This window comes from Drosophila hydei, unplaced genomic scaffold, assembly GCF_003285905.1.
Source record: "Drosophila hydei strain 15085-1641.00,03,60 unplaced genomic scaffold, DhydRS2 tig00000060-arrow-pilon, whole genome shotgun sequence".
In the NCBI taxonomy this organism is placed as follows: domain Eukaryota; kingdom Metazoa; phylum Arthropoda; class Insecta; order Diptera; family Drosophilidae; genus Drosophila; species Drosophila hydei.
In genome coordinates, this window is record NW_022045656.1 from 1,126,414 (window position 1) to 1,143,787 (window position 17,374).

The 17,374-nt window shown below is 38.3% G+C and overlaps 4 protein-coding genes across 6 annotated transcripts; 3 read left to right on the plus strand and 1 right to left on the minus strand.

Annotated features, from left to right (window-relative positions):
* LOC111604350 (kinesin-like protein KIF12) lies at positions 1 to 10,575 on the plus strand. The gene is made up of 8 exons (XM_023322415.2): positions 1 to 353; positions 7,457 to 7,643; positions 7,704 to 7,931; positions 8,008 to 8,148; positions 8,714 to 8,855; positions 8,994 to 9,828; positions 10,105 to 10,419; positions 10,486 to 10,575. The coding sequence occupies exons 1-8, from the start codon at positions 1 to 3 to the stop codon at positions 10,496 to 10,498; spliced, it is 2,214 nt and encodes a 737-aa protein (XP_023178183.2). The 3' UTR covers positions 10,499 to 10,575.
* Positions 10,576 to 10,664: 89 nt separating this feature from the next.
* Positions 10,665 to 11,443, plus strand: LOC111604354 (guanine nucleotide-binding protein subunit gamma-1). Of its 3 annotated transcripts, none has more exons than XM_023322420.2 (2): positions 10,665 to 10,749; positions 10,797 to 11,443. In XM_023322420.2, exon 2 carries the CDS (start codon positions 10,885 to 10,887, stop codon positions 11,086 to 11,088), a length of 204 nt encoding a protein of 67 aa, XP_023178188.1. In that variant the 5' UTR covers positions 10,665 to 10,749; positions 10,797 to 10,884; the 3' UTR covers positions 11,089 to 11,443. The 3 variants fall into 3 exon arrangements, with proteins under 3 accessions (XP_023178188.1, XP_023178187.1, XP_023178189.1); XM_023322419.2 differs by having other exon boundaries at positions 10,810 to 11,443; XM_023322421.2 differs by having other exon boundaries at positions 10,671 to 10,749; positions 10,828 to 11,443.
* A 2,260-nt stretch (positions 11,444 to 13,703) lies between these two features.
* On the plus strand, positions 13,704 to 14,671 carry LOC111604373 (PSME3-interacting protein). The gene is made up of 3 exons (XM_023322444.1): positions 13,704 to 13,999; positions 14,056 to 14,216; positions 14,280 to 14,671. Exons 1-3 carry the CDS (start codon positions 13,804 to 13,806, stop codon positions 14,652 to 14,654), a joined length of 732 nt encoding a protein of 243 aa, XP_023178212.1. The 5' UTR covers positions 13,704 to 13,803; the 3' UTR covers positions 14,655 to 14,671.
* Positions 14,672 to 14,739: 68 nt separating this feature from the next.
* LOC111604372 (nucleolar GTP-binding protein 2) lies at positions 14,740 to 17,037 on the minus strand. The gene is made up of 4 exons (XM_030226183.1): positions 16,711 to 17,037; positions 15,976 to 16,654; positions 15,360 to 15,913; positions 14,740 to 15,329 (listed from the first exon to the last, which is right to left on the minus strand). Exons 1-4 carry the CDS (start codon positions 16,918 to 16,920, stop codon positions 14,763 to 14,765), a joined length of 2,010 nt encoding a protein of 669 aa, XP_030082043.1. The 5' UTR covers positions 16,921 to 17,037; the 3' UTR covers positions 14,740 to 14,762.
* Positions 17,038 to 17,374: the final 337 nt, after the last annotated feature.

Sequence of the window (17,374 nt, forward strand, 5' to 3'; positions counted from 1 at the left end):
ATGGTGCGTCGCGCCTCGAGCGTGCCACATTTGAACAATAGCGGCGGTAGCAGCGCCGACAGCCTTAATGCACGCAGCAGAGCTCCGGCCGGGGCGGATCTTACGGGGCGCGGCAGGCGCGGAAATCCCTCAGGCAAGACAACAACGCCGACGCAACAGCGCCAAAGCTCCAGCAGCAGCAGCGGATCCCGTGTGCCGCGCTCTCGCAGCTTGACCAACGGCATGCGGCGCTTCAGTCCGCAGAAGGGCGGCAGCAGCGGCGGTGGCGGTGGCGGCGGCGGCGGTGGGGGCGGTGGCAGCACTGGCGGCAGCTCACGCAACACACCTTACTTTCTGCGTTCCCGTGAAAATGAGTAAGTATATCTAACTGTGGGGAGGTGTGCGATGCTTCCCACCGTAATCAATACCTTGAAAGTGGTTCGCACCTAACTACGGTAGAGATTGATGAATATTAATAATAAACGGCTATCAAACGCAAATGGGGATTGGATTGGATTGGATTGCAAAATGTTGACGAAAGCTTAACCACTTATTGGAGCTCTATTATGATATTAGTAAACTAGCTGAATACCTGAGAGAAGTACATTAGGAGAATTATTTAACTCGATTGTTCGTTCTTAATAAAGAACTTTAAAATTAAAACTATAATACCTCAATTTAAATTATAAGATTATAAGAAAGAAATTTTTAAAAGTGATTTATCAAACTCATCTAGTTCGTATTACAATTACGTAAGCTTGGATATTCCCCTAAATACTTCCCTTAGATACTTTTACAGTGTGTTCTATAAATAATATTGCGAGGGGTATTCAATTGGCTCTATGAGTTGTGCATCAATTTTGGCACAAGAAGGCAATCTAAGCCAACAGATTTATCTGATTCATTTATTTTTTAATATATATTTTATCAGTCATTTTACATTACACCATGCAATATTTACTCCGTTACAATATCAATTACAATTCAAAATATTTGATCTTTCACCTGACTCAATAAATGATGGCTTATCATTCGCAATGCGACATCAAATATCAGTATTGATATAAGTATTGATATAGGGATTGATCTAAAAGAGAGTTTCCTTAGAACTTAATACAAATCTGAAACAAAATATGAGGCTCTACTCAATAAAAACAAGTAAGGATATGGCTGTCAGGTCTTCCACGGTCTAGCCCCGCTGCTGAAGAGACTTATATATATAAATTTTGTATGTCAATAGAGGAGGTCAACAGTAATTTGTTAGTTAAGTTTTGCGTATCTAATTGTAAAATTGTAGGAGATACAGTAGCTGTGAATATATCACTTTTGGGCAATCCTAAGAAGGATTGGCTTTACAGGGTATATGCCATGCCTCAAAGGGGCTTATTCTTGGTGATCAGTGGGTATAGGAAAAAAACTTATCAGACGCGGATATATATATATATATATATATATATATTTATTTTCAATTTCAAGTCCTAGATTCAATAGCGACAAGTTAGCGGACGAACAAACATTGCCCAAAGCTACTCCTTCACTTCGTCAATGAGGAGATTCTTCACATAGAATTTCTTATATCTAAGGCACTTAAGCTTATTTGACAAAATGTCTATAGAGAGATTTGCGTTTTAACTTATTTTTAGATATTTGTTAAGTAAGGCGTAAGAGTTTCTTCTTCTGCTGCTGATAAATGCAGAAATGAAATGAAAAGTATTCATTAAAATATTTATAGAGCGGCATTATCTGTCAAAGTAATTAGTTTTGCCCAGTTATACATTTGCATCAATCCATTTGCCTGCTGGCCGTGAGAGTAATAAAACTACTTAATAACCTGAGGGTGGGCCTTGGCGTGGGCTAGCAACCCTTGATGAGGCGCCATTAAAAGGGAAACGATATGAAGAGGGTGGCATAGGCGTAATGACCACGCACAATAAATGGACATATAGACAGACGGAAAGACGGAAAGACATATAGGCAGTCGAGACAGACTGACAAACACTTTGAACATCGAGTCGCTCTCAATTGGTCATGTTTTATATTTAAACAATTAGGGGTCTTAAGCAAGGGAGTTTGAGCGAGCACGACATAAATCGATTTTGTAATCAATTCGACAAGTCGAGACTCGCAGGACTCGAATGCGAGTCCCGTTGTGTCCCGCCTGACCCGTTCCGAGAGCGAAAGTGACATATTTTTGTTTGGATAGTTGTTGTCGTCTTGGCGTTTCAGTTACTCCCAACATCTTGCTCTATGTGCTTATGTTCTATATTATATAGTTTATTGTCAGTCGTATTGAAGGTTAAGGACCTGACAGTTCTTTGGCTTGAGCTGTTGGCCATTAGCTGTGCTAGCAGGTAATTTAATTGATTGGTCTTAGACGAATTAAGGCTATAATAATCATTATTTCCGGTATTCCCACAAAATGGTATGTTCCATCAGAACTTTTTGTATAAAGTAAACTTCGATACTCGATAAAGACAGCTGCAAAGTAGGAGTAAAGATTAAGTTTAGCTTATGCGCAGTACCGAACGGCCAAACTATATCTAGAGAGAGAACTGACAATCAAGGGACAACTCAATGACATGCTTTAAAATAAAGTAAATTTATAGTTTTATAGACACACTCTATACTAATAATTATAAAAATATTAATAATAATACTTATCATCATCACAATCATTCTCCTTCAAACTGCTTATGAATGATGTGCTATTCCACACTACGATTCAGAGAGAGACACAGAAACATTCTTAGGATACTGCCCTAAGGATTTCATAAAAGTAATTGGTCTGAAACCCAAACCAGATCTTTGCTCTGAGGTATTCGTTGATTTTCCTTTAAGCTCCTTGACACGTTGAACATTTCTAAAAGACAACATAGAAAACAAGTAGTCCAAAGCTATTTAAAAATTATAACTCTTAATAAATACATATCATAAATATTATTTTAATTGCATTACGTTAACATTTACATTGTACTTTCTGTATGATTGAAGGGGTCAGGCTAGTTAAATTTATTTAATTTAATTTATTTTAATTTAATTTAAGAGTTTATATGTATAAATGTATTCTGAATCGGGCTCAACAGCCGAGTTGTTCTATTCTTTGTAGTCATTGATATATCTAAATTGAAATCGAGCTTTAGCCCTTGGTGCATACACGGATCTAAATGATCGAAGGGTTGGCATACAGACCTTACATGTTGAAAGGAGATATACTTAAACTATATGTGTAAGTCGATCTGGATTAACTTAGATATGTTAGCTTAATTAACTTAGCTGGATTAACTTAGATATGTTTGCTTAAAGTATTATATATTATTTTACATCTTATGAAGTGAGCGCTTTGTTGTTCCCATTAAATCTGTATTTACCATTTAACATTGTTGGCTTCCTCATATCCCTAACATGCCAATAGAGTACAATTGAATTGAATTGAATTGCACATATTATAAGTTATTCATGGGGCATTGACTTAGTCGTTGGCATGCAGCACCTGTTCTTTTGTAAGCCATTCAATTTTTGGCATGTGATTCAAGTGTTTGTTTTGCCAAGATTTCGTGACACGTTAATATTGTATAAGCAGCTAATCATTGTCCTTAAAGGACGTTGTCATATACTCGTCCACGGGGCAACAAGTCTATATCAGTGAGTCAGAGAAACATTTACTCGTGTAGAAGTCTCTTGTAAAGTTACTATTTCTTGGTAAAAAACTCTATAACCTACAACTGATGTGATTGGGCCTTTGGCGAGTGATCGTCTAAGGATTTCTTAAGGATTTTGAAGTAAATTTAGAATATTTTCAACCACGAGCGAGTATTACGCAGTCATTTGGGTCGACTGTAACATTCTTACACCATATTGTTTGCACAACAAATAAAATGTTATGACCCTCAATCAAGTTAGCTAGCTGGCAACTCTCACTTTTCTATGTACTATATGCAGATATATAATCGGCTTGGCTATATATGTCTGCTTGTAACCATCTCGTGCAGTGCAAAAGTTTAGGCAACGAAATGTCAACTTTGATTATCTGTGCCATGTCCCTGTTGTTCCATGTATAATTATTAGCTAACACTGTTTGCGGGAGAACCCTACGAAAAATCCATATTGCCTTTATGGCTATAATAGAGAGTTCCATTGAAATACATATATGGATTTTTGAAAACTTCAAACCTTCTCCCTCCGAAGGGTGGCTATATAATGGCATCTACGGGAATTCATATGACAGAGAAGTCAGCTATCAACACAAACATTTATCAAATTGTATTAACATGCGTGCACTTCAATAATTATGACGCCTTTTATAGTGCCTGACCACAGACAGAGTGGGAGCTAATAGAGCATACGCTCTATTTTCAAGCATACCTGTGTATATCGCCCTCTGGCTGATCCCATTAAACAAGCAAACATTTAATAATGTTCATTTGCCTGGTGCTAATATCTTCTAATAAACACATATCTGTATTAAGATTGTTATTTTAGTCTAATTTTGTATGCCCCAAATCGATTCGGCCATTTCAATTAACAAGCGCCCATCAAGTGGAGCTGTTCGATTTGTGTCCAAGTGAAAGTAAAAGAGGATATATATTGCAGTTGTACATGTGTGGAGTGTAGGTCAAGTAAATAGACTTATTACAGTTACCCATCATCAGATATGTATTTACAGAGACGAACAATTTACTAGTCTTCACTTGATATAGTCTTTGTCAGACCTTAATGAGAAGCTTATAGAGTAAACTAATATCAATTAATCGTAAAGTATTTTCGTTTCGATTTGAGGCGGTAGATATGACAATAAGGTAATCAGATATATATATAATATAAAAGGTTGAGAGTGTTCGACTAGGAGATACCTTGAGTTCCGCTACTGTTTTAATAGCTCGAGGCTTCTTCTATACATTTTACATGCACACACAAACTGATGCACAATGTGGACGGTTTCTGGAGGAGAGGCTGCACCTGGAAGAGTCACTGGGCCAGTCCATCAGAGTGTAGAGCCAAGAAAACACCATGCTGAGACAACCTGGAACTAAATAAGTTCCTCGGAGCAACAATCATGGTGGAACTACGCTGAATTGGGCGCAGTATAAGGAGTACTGTCTCTGCTTAAGGTGGCGTAAAGTGCCTGCTAAGCAATGCTTTACTTCCGACCATCCCTTCTTAAACAAAATTTATAAACTTTTTTATAAAGCGCAATAGCAGGGATTTTGCTTTGAATGTATTATGGAAAAAAGTTTTTATTTTACGCTATCTGAATAAAGTTTTAAGCCCAAGTTTCAACGATTTCAAATAGGTTTTGATTTAATTTGAGATAGATGGAGAAGGTATCCAAAAATATAAATATTCATCCCAGCAGCCTACATAGTTCTACTTAATTTATAATAAGTAATTCTTAAAAACTCAAGTCAAATGATCGATTTTTATCGATAGAAAAACATGCAAAATTACTGTTTGCCATCATAATTGGGATTAGCTTTTTAAGCCCTTCATATTTTGGTAACTCGATATATGTGACTGCGCTTAACTCAATGTGACTACACTTGACTGTGGTGGTGTTCCGTTGTGTAATGATCTTTATTCGTTTATGAGTTAGTGTTCTTATACCCTGACTAAAGCGTATTTCATCCCTTAAATCTAGCTTATCTATTATTGCACTAGCTGCTAGTCATTGAGTACATAGGCGGCATGTTTAGAATCCTCAAATATAGTGGGTCTTATATATATAATTGTGTATTTCCAGCACTTGTTAATTTTAGCCCTATTCCGAAAGCTATACGCAGCAAAGTTATATATGACAGAAATGATTAAATTATACAGAAATGAATCAAGTGAATGATCCAAATGATTTTCAATTATATTCGAGTTTAATAAATATATTTTACATATTGAGAGAAATCAATGGAAAATGTCCTTAAAATTGACATTTGAATATATAATTGATTCGAAGGACAAATGTTTATTTGTTCTCTCTCCCACTTACGACCCATCGAAATTACACATTTATCTATAAGTCTTTCCTTTAAGAAACTAACACTCCTATTAGAATGTTTGTAACTTATTAAGTATTTAGCATCAATTTCAAGTGGCAATAGGTTGATTGAACTTTTCCATGGGGCTTGTCTGCAGAGTTCCCTGGGAGGAAAGAGTAAGCCCACCTTGATTCGTGACTGTGTCGAGTTTACTTCGTGGCGTTGGCCTCCTTCTAAAATATTTACCAAGTGCACACAAAACCAAGGCGTAGATTATGTCTGATTAATATATTTACTCACATGCCAAGTGCTTAATCTACTTTCGTCTTTATTTACCAAAATTCTGTTCTCAACCTTATTAATATTTAACAAGTAATTTGCGTGGAAATGTCAAACGTCAAATGTCGAATTGCAGCGTCAACGATTACAAGGGACGAAGGAGGGAAGTTTGTATATTACACATACGCCTCGTTGTCCGCTTTGTTTATTGGTTTGCCGCTGTTGCCAGATTTATAATTGCCTAAATAAAATGTTTCTTTCTTGAACTGTTCTCAATCAATATTCACTTATATGTAAACGTTCGCATTAACGAGCTTTGTGCAAAGCTCTGAAATTCCATTGAAATCAAAATTTTTATTAATCATCGCTGACCACGCTATTCCACTCAGAACTAATTAAGCTGAAAAAAGCCCCAAAACTTGTGGCTGGCTGTACCCTTAACCTTGGCTATAATTAGTAGTACCCTCAATACGCGGAACGTCATCAAGTTCAAGGGAATTGGAACAGGCGATTTTGCATTGGCCACAACAAACCGAAAAGCAAACAAAAATTCATAACAATATCGGAATTCCGTGAGCTTTTGCGCAGAGATTCCATTTCCATTTAGCCAAAAACAATGGCTTTAACGGCCATAATATACCACGCACTCAGCTGGCCTTGACAGTGTGAGCTGCCTAATAGAATGATTTAATCGAGCAATTAGATAACGAGGTTCGGGGCTCGCATGACGAGCTTAGATACAAAATCAATAAATATAACAAAAATAATACTTTTTTGAAAAAAAGCATACAAATATACGTGCTATATTTCAATATATAAGTTTCATGATTAAAAAATTAATTTGTTTTATAATTTTTCAGTTATATGCGACTCTAAAAAATAAACAAACTATTTAATTTATTATATATGCAATGCCTAAGAATTATTATTTATTTAGAACGTATTAAGATATTTTCAAATTTTAAATTCAAAAAGTTTTTAATTATCTAAAATTATTGTCTGGGGTATGAAACAGTTCCGTAGACAAATAAATTCCATAAAGAAGCAGGATTTATGTGTATATATTTAAATATATTGTGTGTGTAGCCGAGTGACTAGGCATTTTCAAAACCTACGCCTCACACAATCTTCATTTCCTATATGGAAGCCGTATCGAATAATACCATATAAACAGGTTTTCATGAAACTTCCCCTTAAAATGTAAATAATTGAGTTTTTTTGTGCTCACTTAGAATCGGCAGCGCAGACACATTGGAAATTGTGGCCTCTAAATCCACGGGCACGGGCACAGGCAGCGAGGAGCCCTCAACGCCGGAGGACAATATCAATGTGGTGGTGCGTGTCCGCCCTCTAAACGACAAGGAGAAACGTGACAGGCACGGACCCACATTAAAGTTTCCTGGCAATGGCCAAGTCATCGTAGGTCCCAAAAAGGTTAAGCTTTTAGCATAGAAAGTAAGATAAGCCCGCATTTCGCAGATCGAGGGGAACGACACGGGCGCCAAGCGCTCGCACAATCGTGACAGTGTGCGGGTATTCACGTACAACGTGGTATTTGAGCCTGGTGCCACACAGGAGGATATACTCGACTATTCGGGAATCAAGCGCATTATTGAGATGGGCATTGAGGGTTTTAGCTGTACGGCTTTTTGCTATGGACAAACGGGCTCAGGAAAGACGCATACCCTAACCGGTCCACCAGATTTGGTAAGTGAATGATGATATATCTATAAATATATAAATATAAATATATATATATATCTGAACATTATTCTTTTTACAGTTTGTGGGTAAGCCCAATCTAAAGGATCCACGGCACGGCCTGATCTTCCGTTCGTTTGTGTATCTCTTCCAATTGATTAAGAATCGCACAGATGTGAATTATGTGCTTAAGGCTTCGTTTATGGAGATTTACAATGAACGGGTGAGAATATAACCACACTCCCCTATATGCTATATATGTGTAAAAGGTCTTATTATTGTTATTAAAATGGAGTAAAATAAATTTGATAGCTTTAGACTTTACACAAAAAAATTCAATTTCATAATCAAAATTAGTTTTATCATAAGAATACACATCTACAATTTTGCTGAGTTTCTTTTCGTTACGTTTTAATGATGACAATCTAGAAAATAGTATAGTTAATATGGGTAAGCCCTCCCGCATCATATTTGATCTTCGTAATGTAGTTCAATTTAATTGAATACCAAATTGAAATTGCATTTCACTAATACTGATTGGTTTTCCGTTGGGAGCATTTGCAAATAGCATTCGACTAGTTTGGTATGCATTGCATTGGCCTCTATATAATGGAGGTCAACATGTCATCCCCGCGATTCCTCCATCAACTCCTCAGTCTCGAGTTGTCGCTGTGCGTGAATTTTGTTTGGCATTTTCGATGATTTGTTAGTCTAGTAACAGAAGTGCGCAGAGCGAGCTTTTAATTCATAGTTGATTTTGCAAATTGATTTGCATATTTTATAAGCAGGTAATCGATTTGCTCAATCCGGGAAGCGCTCGTAAGCCCCTTGCCGTGCGCTGGTCAAAAAAATCGGGCGGTTTCTTCGTGGAGAACTTGTTTACGGTGGACTGTGAGGAACTCGACGACTTACTGGCCGTATTAGAAGAAGGTGAGTGGGGAGGAAATACTTATATAAATGTTATGTAAAACAATTTAAAAATTCAAAATTTCGAAATTGCATATACTTAAGATTATGGTTCGAATTTAGTTCCACTATTCAGCTAACCGCAATCCCCACCTACTTTAGGCATGAGAAATCGTTCTGTGGGCTCGCATGCGATGAACGATCATTCATCGCGTTCTCACACAATACTAACGGTCCACATACTATCGGACCAACAAACAGATGGTGGTGTCTTTCTCTCCAAGCATGGCAAGATTAACTTTGTGGACTTGGCTGGCAGCGAGCTGACGAAGAAGACAATGAGTGAGGGCAAAACGCTGGAGGAGGCGAACAATATCAATAAGAGCCTTATGGTGCTTGGCTATTGCATTTCGTCGCTGAGCGATAATAAGAAACGCACCGGACACATTCCATACCGGGATAGCCAGCTGACCAAGCTGCTGGCTGACAGTCTGGCCGGGAATGGGGTTACGCTGATGATTGCCTGCGTCTCGCCCGCTCATTATAATCATGCAGAGACGCTGAATACGCTGCGCTATGCATCGCGAGCGAAGCGTATACGAACGAAGCCTGTTATCATGATGGATCCGCGAGAGGCTCTCATTCTCAGTCTCAAGCGGGACATCCATGCACTGCAGATGGAGAATGAGCATCTGAAGGCGGCGCTGAATCTCCATCATCAGGCAGCTGCTCCTACGGACAATCTCTTGGAACTGCAACTGGAACGCGTTCACACGGGAGATGTTGGCATACCTGTGCCAAAGGTGGACTTAGAGCGTTTGCCCGAATTGGACGGCAGCGAGCTGGCAGAGCTAGTGAAGCTGTATATGGCGGAGAACGAATCGCTGCGACAGGAAAACAATCATTTGTTCACAGTGCGCGAGACCATATTAAGGGATCAAGAGATCGTATGCCGAGAGAATGAACGTTTGCTCAAAAAGTTGGAGGAAGTGAACAAGTGAGTAAAACACGTAACTCGAAGCATCGATCGAGGGCACAACACTCTGGCTCATTGTCGTCTCCTTTCTGACTCGTTATAGATTAAAACCGAGCGAGGACAATGAGCCATGTGTCGAGCCAGCGCCGGGGGCCGGGGCATAATTGGCAATTGGCTATATACAAGAAAAATTAAATAATATTTTACAGACAAATCATGTTTTCAAAAAACGAATTTAGAGTGTGACTAGTTATGTAAGCAAATAAAATTCAAGTTCTGTTTCTGTTCCATAATTAGTGTCTGTGTACGTTCACCACTGATACCAGCAAGACCAGCGTTTTCACCCACTACGGGTAAGGAAACGCCCGGGACCGAAATTTGGACAAATCCGGAATCAGCTATTCCAGCAGCTATCCTGCCACTGGAGCAGCGGATGTCGGAGAATGCCGACAAGCGCACGCATACGGCGCAGAAGCGCATAGATGATCAGCGTATTGCTAGGAATATACTGCTAATGGCAAATGCTTTCAGAAAGCCCCAAGGTCACCTGGAGCTGAACGCAGTCAATACCAATAATAGCAAAGAACATACGCAACCTGATTTAATGCCAGAGTAAGTAACCCTACGCAAATAAAATGTTCAAATGCATAATTTATATCTTATATTTTATTTATTTAGTATGCTTACATAGTAAATCAATTCAGGTACCTAATTACATATATACAATTAAATCAAATGTTAACACGCAATTTCAAATAAAACTTATAAAAACCCAAACCGTTGTTTACTTTACGACAAGTTGGCAGCCCAATATCAGCTGTTATTGCTTTTGTTATCGATACTTCCACATTCGGCTGAGAGCGATAAAAGCTAATCAAATCAAACGCTATTGATTTTTCGTCGATTCAAGCGAGCGCTTGTGCCTAAAAACAGCTTTTAAAGGTGAGTTGAATTATTTTCAGTTTAAACATTTATTTAGAGTTCAGCAGCCTCTAATTGCAGCTAAACATTATTCGCTAGCAACATATTGTGTTGACTTTCACCATAGGTCTTGCCGAGACTGCCGTTCTAGATATTATGGCTGCGAATTTGCAACAGCAGCGCACCATCAATGAGCAACTGCGTCGTGAGGCGGGAATACCCCGCATCCAGGTGTCGGAGGCGTGTAATGCCATGATGAAATATATGATAGATCACGAGTCGGATGATTGTCTGTTAAGTGGATTTACCAGTCAAAAGGTGAATCCATTTCGGGAGAAGAACTCATGCAACATTTTATAAGCTCAATTTTGAATAGGTACACAAGTTCCTAGCAGTATTTCATAACATGTAGACATACAATTATTGTTTATGTTTATTTCGAGAACTCTAATAGACTAGAACAACAACACAAAATTCTATTACTGCATGCATGTGTGTATAACCTTTGATGTTTCTGGAAATGTATGCTGACCTCAATTATGTCTATAAACTGAACATACATGAATACTGTAGAAAATTATTTATTACTGTGCGAACGAGCAGCCCAAATGAAAATGTAAATGAAAAGGAGAAGGAAAATGATCATGTCAAACCGTCTTTAACATACATATGTATACCATGTATTTTGCTAATCCTATAGCTCTTTTTTGGAGACCGGCATATTCGCATATATATATATATATATATATATATATATATATATATATAAATATAAATATATATTTCTATATGAATATAACTAACTGATACTAGCAATTTTCAATAAATGTATGACCCTAACTAAACATGTTTCCTATTGAGATATTAATAAATAATACCAAATAATAAATGTCATTCTATCAGTAATGAGCAAATTATTGTTATTTATTTAATATACGATTTCATATACTATATGAATCCAAATCTGACCTGTAGATTATTTGTTATCATTTGTACTCTTGTGCAAAGAAATTTCGTTAACAAGGTTCCACTACTATAGTGCGCACCGCATGGGCATGTGCTGTATGTCATGTCAAGTCATGTGCGCAGGAGTCAGGGTATTTCCTCGTCGGTCTCGTCTAGAGAACTCTTACTTATTTTATATTTTCAGTCAAGAATTCTTGCTCAAATTCACATAAGTAAAATACTTATATGTATGGGTAAATGGTTCATAATGGTTCATAATGCTGATTGAAAGTATTTATACAGAGGGTATACTATTCTCATAGACAACTGGCAAAAGGACGAAACTTTGAATACTCAAACTATAAATATTATACACCTCGATTACTAATCTAGCAAAATATTAGTGCAGTTTGCTTTGGAGTTAATCTGGAGAATGTCCTGGGAGGTGGTCGGATTATTTCTTATTTGACTTTATCCAGTCAAATTTTACATTCCACTTTTTTCATTAAATGGAGAACAGTAGATGAAAAATGCAATTTATTCATATTATCAAGAAACAGTATTTTCTGAAAATAGAGTCCAGAGACTGTTCTGGGAGCACCGTTTCTTCTCACCTCTCTGTCAAATGTGCTTATTTGCTTTGATAAAAATGTATTTTATCTTTTGGTTTTTTTAAAGCATAAGTATAAGACTAAACTAGGAAATTTGAACCTAGATTTTTGTAATAACGCAAATTCTATATGGGATATGAGACAAAGAAACTATTATTTAGCTCATATTCTTAAGTATTTATTGTAGACATATAGAATGTTTAGATGATAAAAACCTTCCCCAGCTCTTTCAGCCCATTCAAAAATCGGCGTAAGCAGCATAGTAGGCGATTCATTTCCATGGCCGGTAAGGGTAATGTAAAGATGGAGCAGCTGATTATCACTATATATAATTGGCTCACTTTACGCAACGCAACAGGAAGGAAGGAATCAACGCTGAGAGATATATTGAATTCTAATGTCCTGGTTGCCTCTCATTTAAAACGCCGTCATCACCCCAAACACATGTATTTCTCAGAACAACGATCTTTCGGGCGTAGTCGACTAGCCGGCCCCCGGGCGGTCTGCGTTTTAAATCAAATTAACTTTTATCTATACAAACTTACGAACTGTGCACTAACTTAAGTAAGGTTATAATTCGCATATTTCCAATAAGAAGAAACCACAACTAGTTCCCGCCTTATTTGACACCGTCAAATAAAACGTTACTGATTATAAACAGACAATTCTGACAATTCATACATAATTCTTTTTCACTTGCGATTCTATATATAGAATTTGAGAAGGAATGCGCGCATTTGAAAGTATGTGTGCATATGTGCCAATTCCCACGTGGATTTGCCTAGTGAACAACAGTTTTCTTTAATGACTTACTCTTTACTGCCTCCATACTCCATTAATTATGTTGCATTTAAATTTGATTAAAGTTAAATATGCAGTTAAATCCAGATAAAATAATAAAAATTGTATAAACTATACAAAATGAAATATAAAATGTTGTTATGGATATGACTAAATAAGTGAAAACTTAAATGAATTTCATGCATTTTAATGAAACCGTTATACTAATCTTAATAACTTTGAAAGTTCGATCAATTTTTAAAATAATAAAAGAGCTAAAAATATAAAGAAACAATTGATAAATTTATAGTTGTAATAATTAGTGAATATACAATTTTATAAAAATATCCAATATGTCAAGGCATTCGCCAATAAATCCATATTTTATATTTCTTGCGCAATTTCGTAAAAATCTGAAATCACGTGGCTTGGAGAATATAAAAGTCACAACTGTGGTTCATATGGCTGGTAAAAAGTGGCGCCACATGAGCAACGCTCAAAAAGCAATTTACAATCAAATGGCACATCTGAATCGAGAAGCGCGCTTGAAATAAAAAATCATAGCAATATTACATCGAAACAGATTTGAAAATTTTAATATACGCGCTCACTTCATCAGAAAGTTATCGATGTTTCTAAATTGATGACAATAAACAGCGTTTAAGAACACTGTCCAAGACATATCGTCAACATCTTTAACACATTTTCCAAATAAAAGTCTACTTTGCTTCGAAATAAAATGAGTTCCGGATTTGTTACTGAATCCGAGGCGGCAGAAGCACGGCAGCGTCGTCAGGAGGAGTGGGAACGTGTACGCCAGCCCGAGGATCCACTGGAGAGACCTGAGGAACCATATGACGGTCGGTCACTTTATGATCGCTTGAAGGAACAGAAAACAAAAAAGGATATGGAATTTGAGGAGGCGCACAAATTGAGTATGTCCAAGCAATTGTATATTGAATTCTAGAGGTATTGTAAATGCCATATATAGAGAACCTAATTCGTGGCTTGGACGATGACGAGGTGCAGTTCTTGGAGCTAGTCGATGCTCACAAAATGAACACCGAGCGTCAACAAATGGTTGACGAGGAATTGGAACTAAGGGACTTTCGCAATCGAGTTGAGAAACTGCAGGAAGAGAGCGTAGACAAGGTAGAGTCACATAATATGATAATATTTCTCTAATAATAAAAACATTTTTGGTTGTCATATTAGAAACTTCAAGCGGAACTAAAGACTACAGCCAAATCCATTGGCACTTCAGCTACAATACGGAATACACAAAAGTCCCTTCTAGGACAAGGCATCAAACGCAAAAATGGAGAATTGCCCACAAGCAGTAGCAAGGCTTCAAAAACGGAACCCGAAAAGTCTACGGATAAAACGGCTACATCAGATGTTTCCACAAAATCAAGCAAATATGATGTGGGCGGTTTGAAGTGCATTGCCATATTACCTGGCATTGGTTCCTATACCGAGTCTAGCGATTCAGATGGGAGTAGCGACACAGACGAGCACGACCACGATAAGAATAGCCTGGTGGACCTATGTGGACGCAAGATGATCAAAAAGAAACAATGTGCTGAGTGAATAAGTTTCTTTTAAATTTTGGGCAACAAGATTTATTGGATTCTTAATTATAATATTTAGCGTTTGCTGCAGCGAATTATAATAAACTAGAGATAGAAAGGAACATAACTACGTGTCCTTTTTCTTGTTGCGATTGCGATTTTTCACATTCGTAGTCTCATAGAAATTGCTGCCTATTTTCTTGCGTTTCTGGCTACGTTCCAGCGCACGTTTCTGTTTGGCATTGAGACGTGGCGCCTTGGCACTGGATGGACCCTCATCTTCGCTGTCATCCATCTCATCGGAATCGTCTGGCTGGACCTTGGCAATACGGAATTTACCAGACGATGTGATAGCTAGCTGTTGCGTCTTTTTGGCCTTCGCTTTCTTGTGGACTACACGCTGCAAATCCTCATCGTATTCGTCTTCCGAATAAAAATCGCTGGCACCATCACTAGAATCCTCCTCCTGCTCTGGATTGACTAGACGCGCCTTTTTGCGTGCCGCTCGCTCTGCCTTCTGCTGCTCTAACAGCTCCAGATCAATGTGATCCAGCTCGCGTTCATCCTGCTGCTCGTATTCGAGACCCACTCGAATTTTACGAAAGTCCTGTATTTGTTTGAATTCACGTGCCTTCTTTACGGATTCGCTTACAAATGTAGGTGCCTCCGATTTTGCATCATCGTCATGAGTTTCAGCAGCAGTCTCTTCAGCTGTTTCCTCTACTGCGGAGTTGCCCTCCTGTGATTTAGGTATAGCGAAACCCTCGGGTGGCACATAAAACGGTAATTTGCCACGCTGCCAATCATTAAGCACCATGCGTGCTGTGACTGTGATATCCGGCTCACCACCCTTCAATAGTTTACCTGTTTTCTTTGCCAGCTGCTCGAGGAAGTGTGTGGATGTCGTCCAGCTTTCAATCTTGTAGTTCTTTGCAATGTACTCTTTGCGGACACGCTTCAACACTGTATCCACATAATCTTCCGGATTGGTGACGAGCTCTACACGAACTACGCCTTTTAATACCTTCTCCGTGTCAGTTTCGGCCGACGGATAAACCACACCAGGACAATCAATTAGGAATATGCGCTTCATTAGCGTTATGTATTGCCAGACTTTGGTCTCACCCGCGATAGGAGCCACATTACAAACCTTTTTGGAGCGCAGTGCATTAATGACCGAAGATTTGCCCGCATTTGGATAGCCAATGAAGCCAACGCTGATCTGTTTCTTATCCATGTGCAGTTTGCCCAACTGACGGAACAAATTTATCAACGCACCTGTCAATGATTTTGGAATATATTTTATGAGAAACACTGACGATTTCCCTCACAATACTTACCCTTGCCAAAAGGATGTTGCATGGAAGCATGAAAAGCTATTGTAGGATATTCGGCACTGAGAATTGCCACCCAGCGTTGTGTCACCCATACAGGCACCAGATCTACTTTGTTCAATATAAAGAAGAGGTGTTTGTGCGGTTTCTCTTTGCGTAGAAACTCCTCAATATATTTGGAGCGTGTACCCATGGGATCACGGGCATCGAGCACCTGTAGCAGCACATCGGAAGCATCCACAACTTTGTGCAATTCGTTCCAAATACGTTTGCTTTGACCTGCCCCAAATACCCAATCACGCACAGCCTTTTTTTCACCAGTATCTTCGCGTATGAGATCCACATCTTTGGCAGAGTCATACTGATCAGCCTGCTCATCGGCAGCACGACTCAAATCCTCCAGATCTCGCACTTTTAAGCTGACACGCTTGCGTTGTTTCTTTGGCCCGAATACGCTATCAAAGCTCTCTGTCTCTAGCAAATGAACGCGCTGATACTTCGAGGCTTCGTTCAGCAGCGTCACGGGCAATTGCGATGGTTTCATAATGACCTGATACGGGTCCTTGACAGCTTTGCCAATGTCATCCTGAAACTTTTGCAACGCCGTTTGTGAAATAACACGTGAGTTGCTGAACCACTTCGGAGTGGGCTCCACTCTGGCCATCGTTCCTGCGGGCAGACGACCCTAAGTACAGAATTCGATTATCCAAACCATCTTAAATGACGAGATGTGAATATTACCTGAAATGGTGCTGGGGTAATAATTTTACCAGTACGATCACGTTTGGCCTTGAAATTACGATACATCTGTAGCCGCTTAATCGTTCCCTTGGTACGCGGGTGAGCTACACCTTTGAGGCCACTTGTTGGTCGCTCCGGATTCATGGAATGGTTGGAGTGATTGAATCCCTGCGTCCGGGGCTTGCCCGGAGTGCTGCGCACTTTTGGCATCGTTTTTTTATTTTATTTACGCACGGTTTATTAAAATTTAAGGGCTGATCTTACAGCACGCACGTATCAAAACAAACACGTTCTGCCTATAAAAGAAAGGTTAGGTCGAAGGATTGTTTTTATTTAAGTGTAATATCGATAATTTAAATATGTATTTTATCGATATAAATTTATCAATAAGAATAATATTAAAATAAGAGAGAAATATACCAATAGTAACATAAGCGTGCCGATATTAAGACAAATGTTCTTTGTCGCTCACATAAAAGCATTTGTAAGAAATTATTATGTTGCATATTTAAATAATCCATGTCGAATTTATTAGTAGGTTTTTTTTTTTAAATCGAGACTGGCCACTCTGTTCCTAATACACTACCGTACATAGAAATATACACGGGAATAAAATTATAATTTAAACAATGTTTAGTAAATAAAATTTTAATTATAATATATG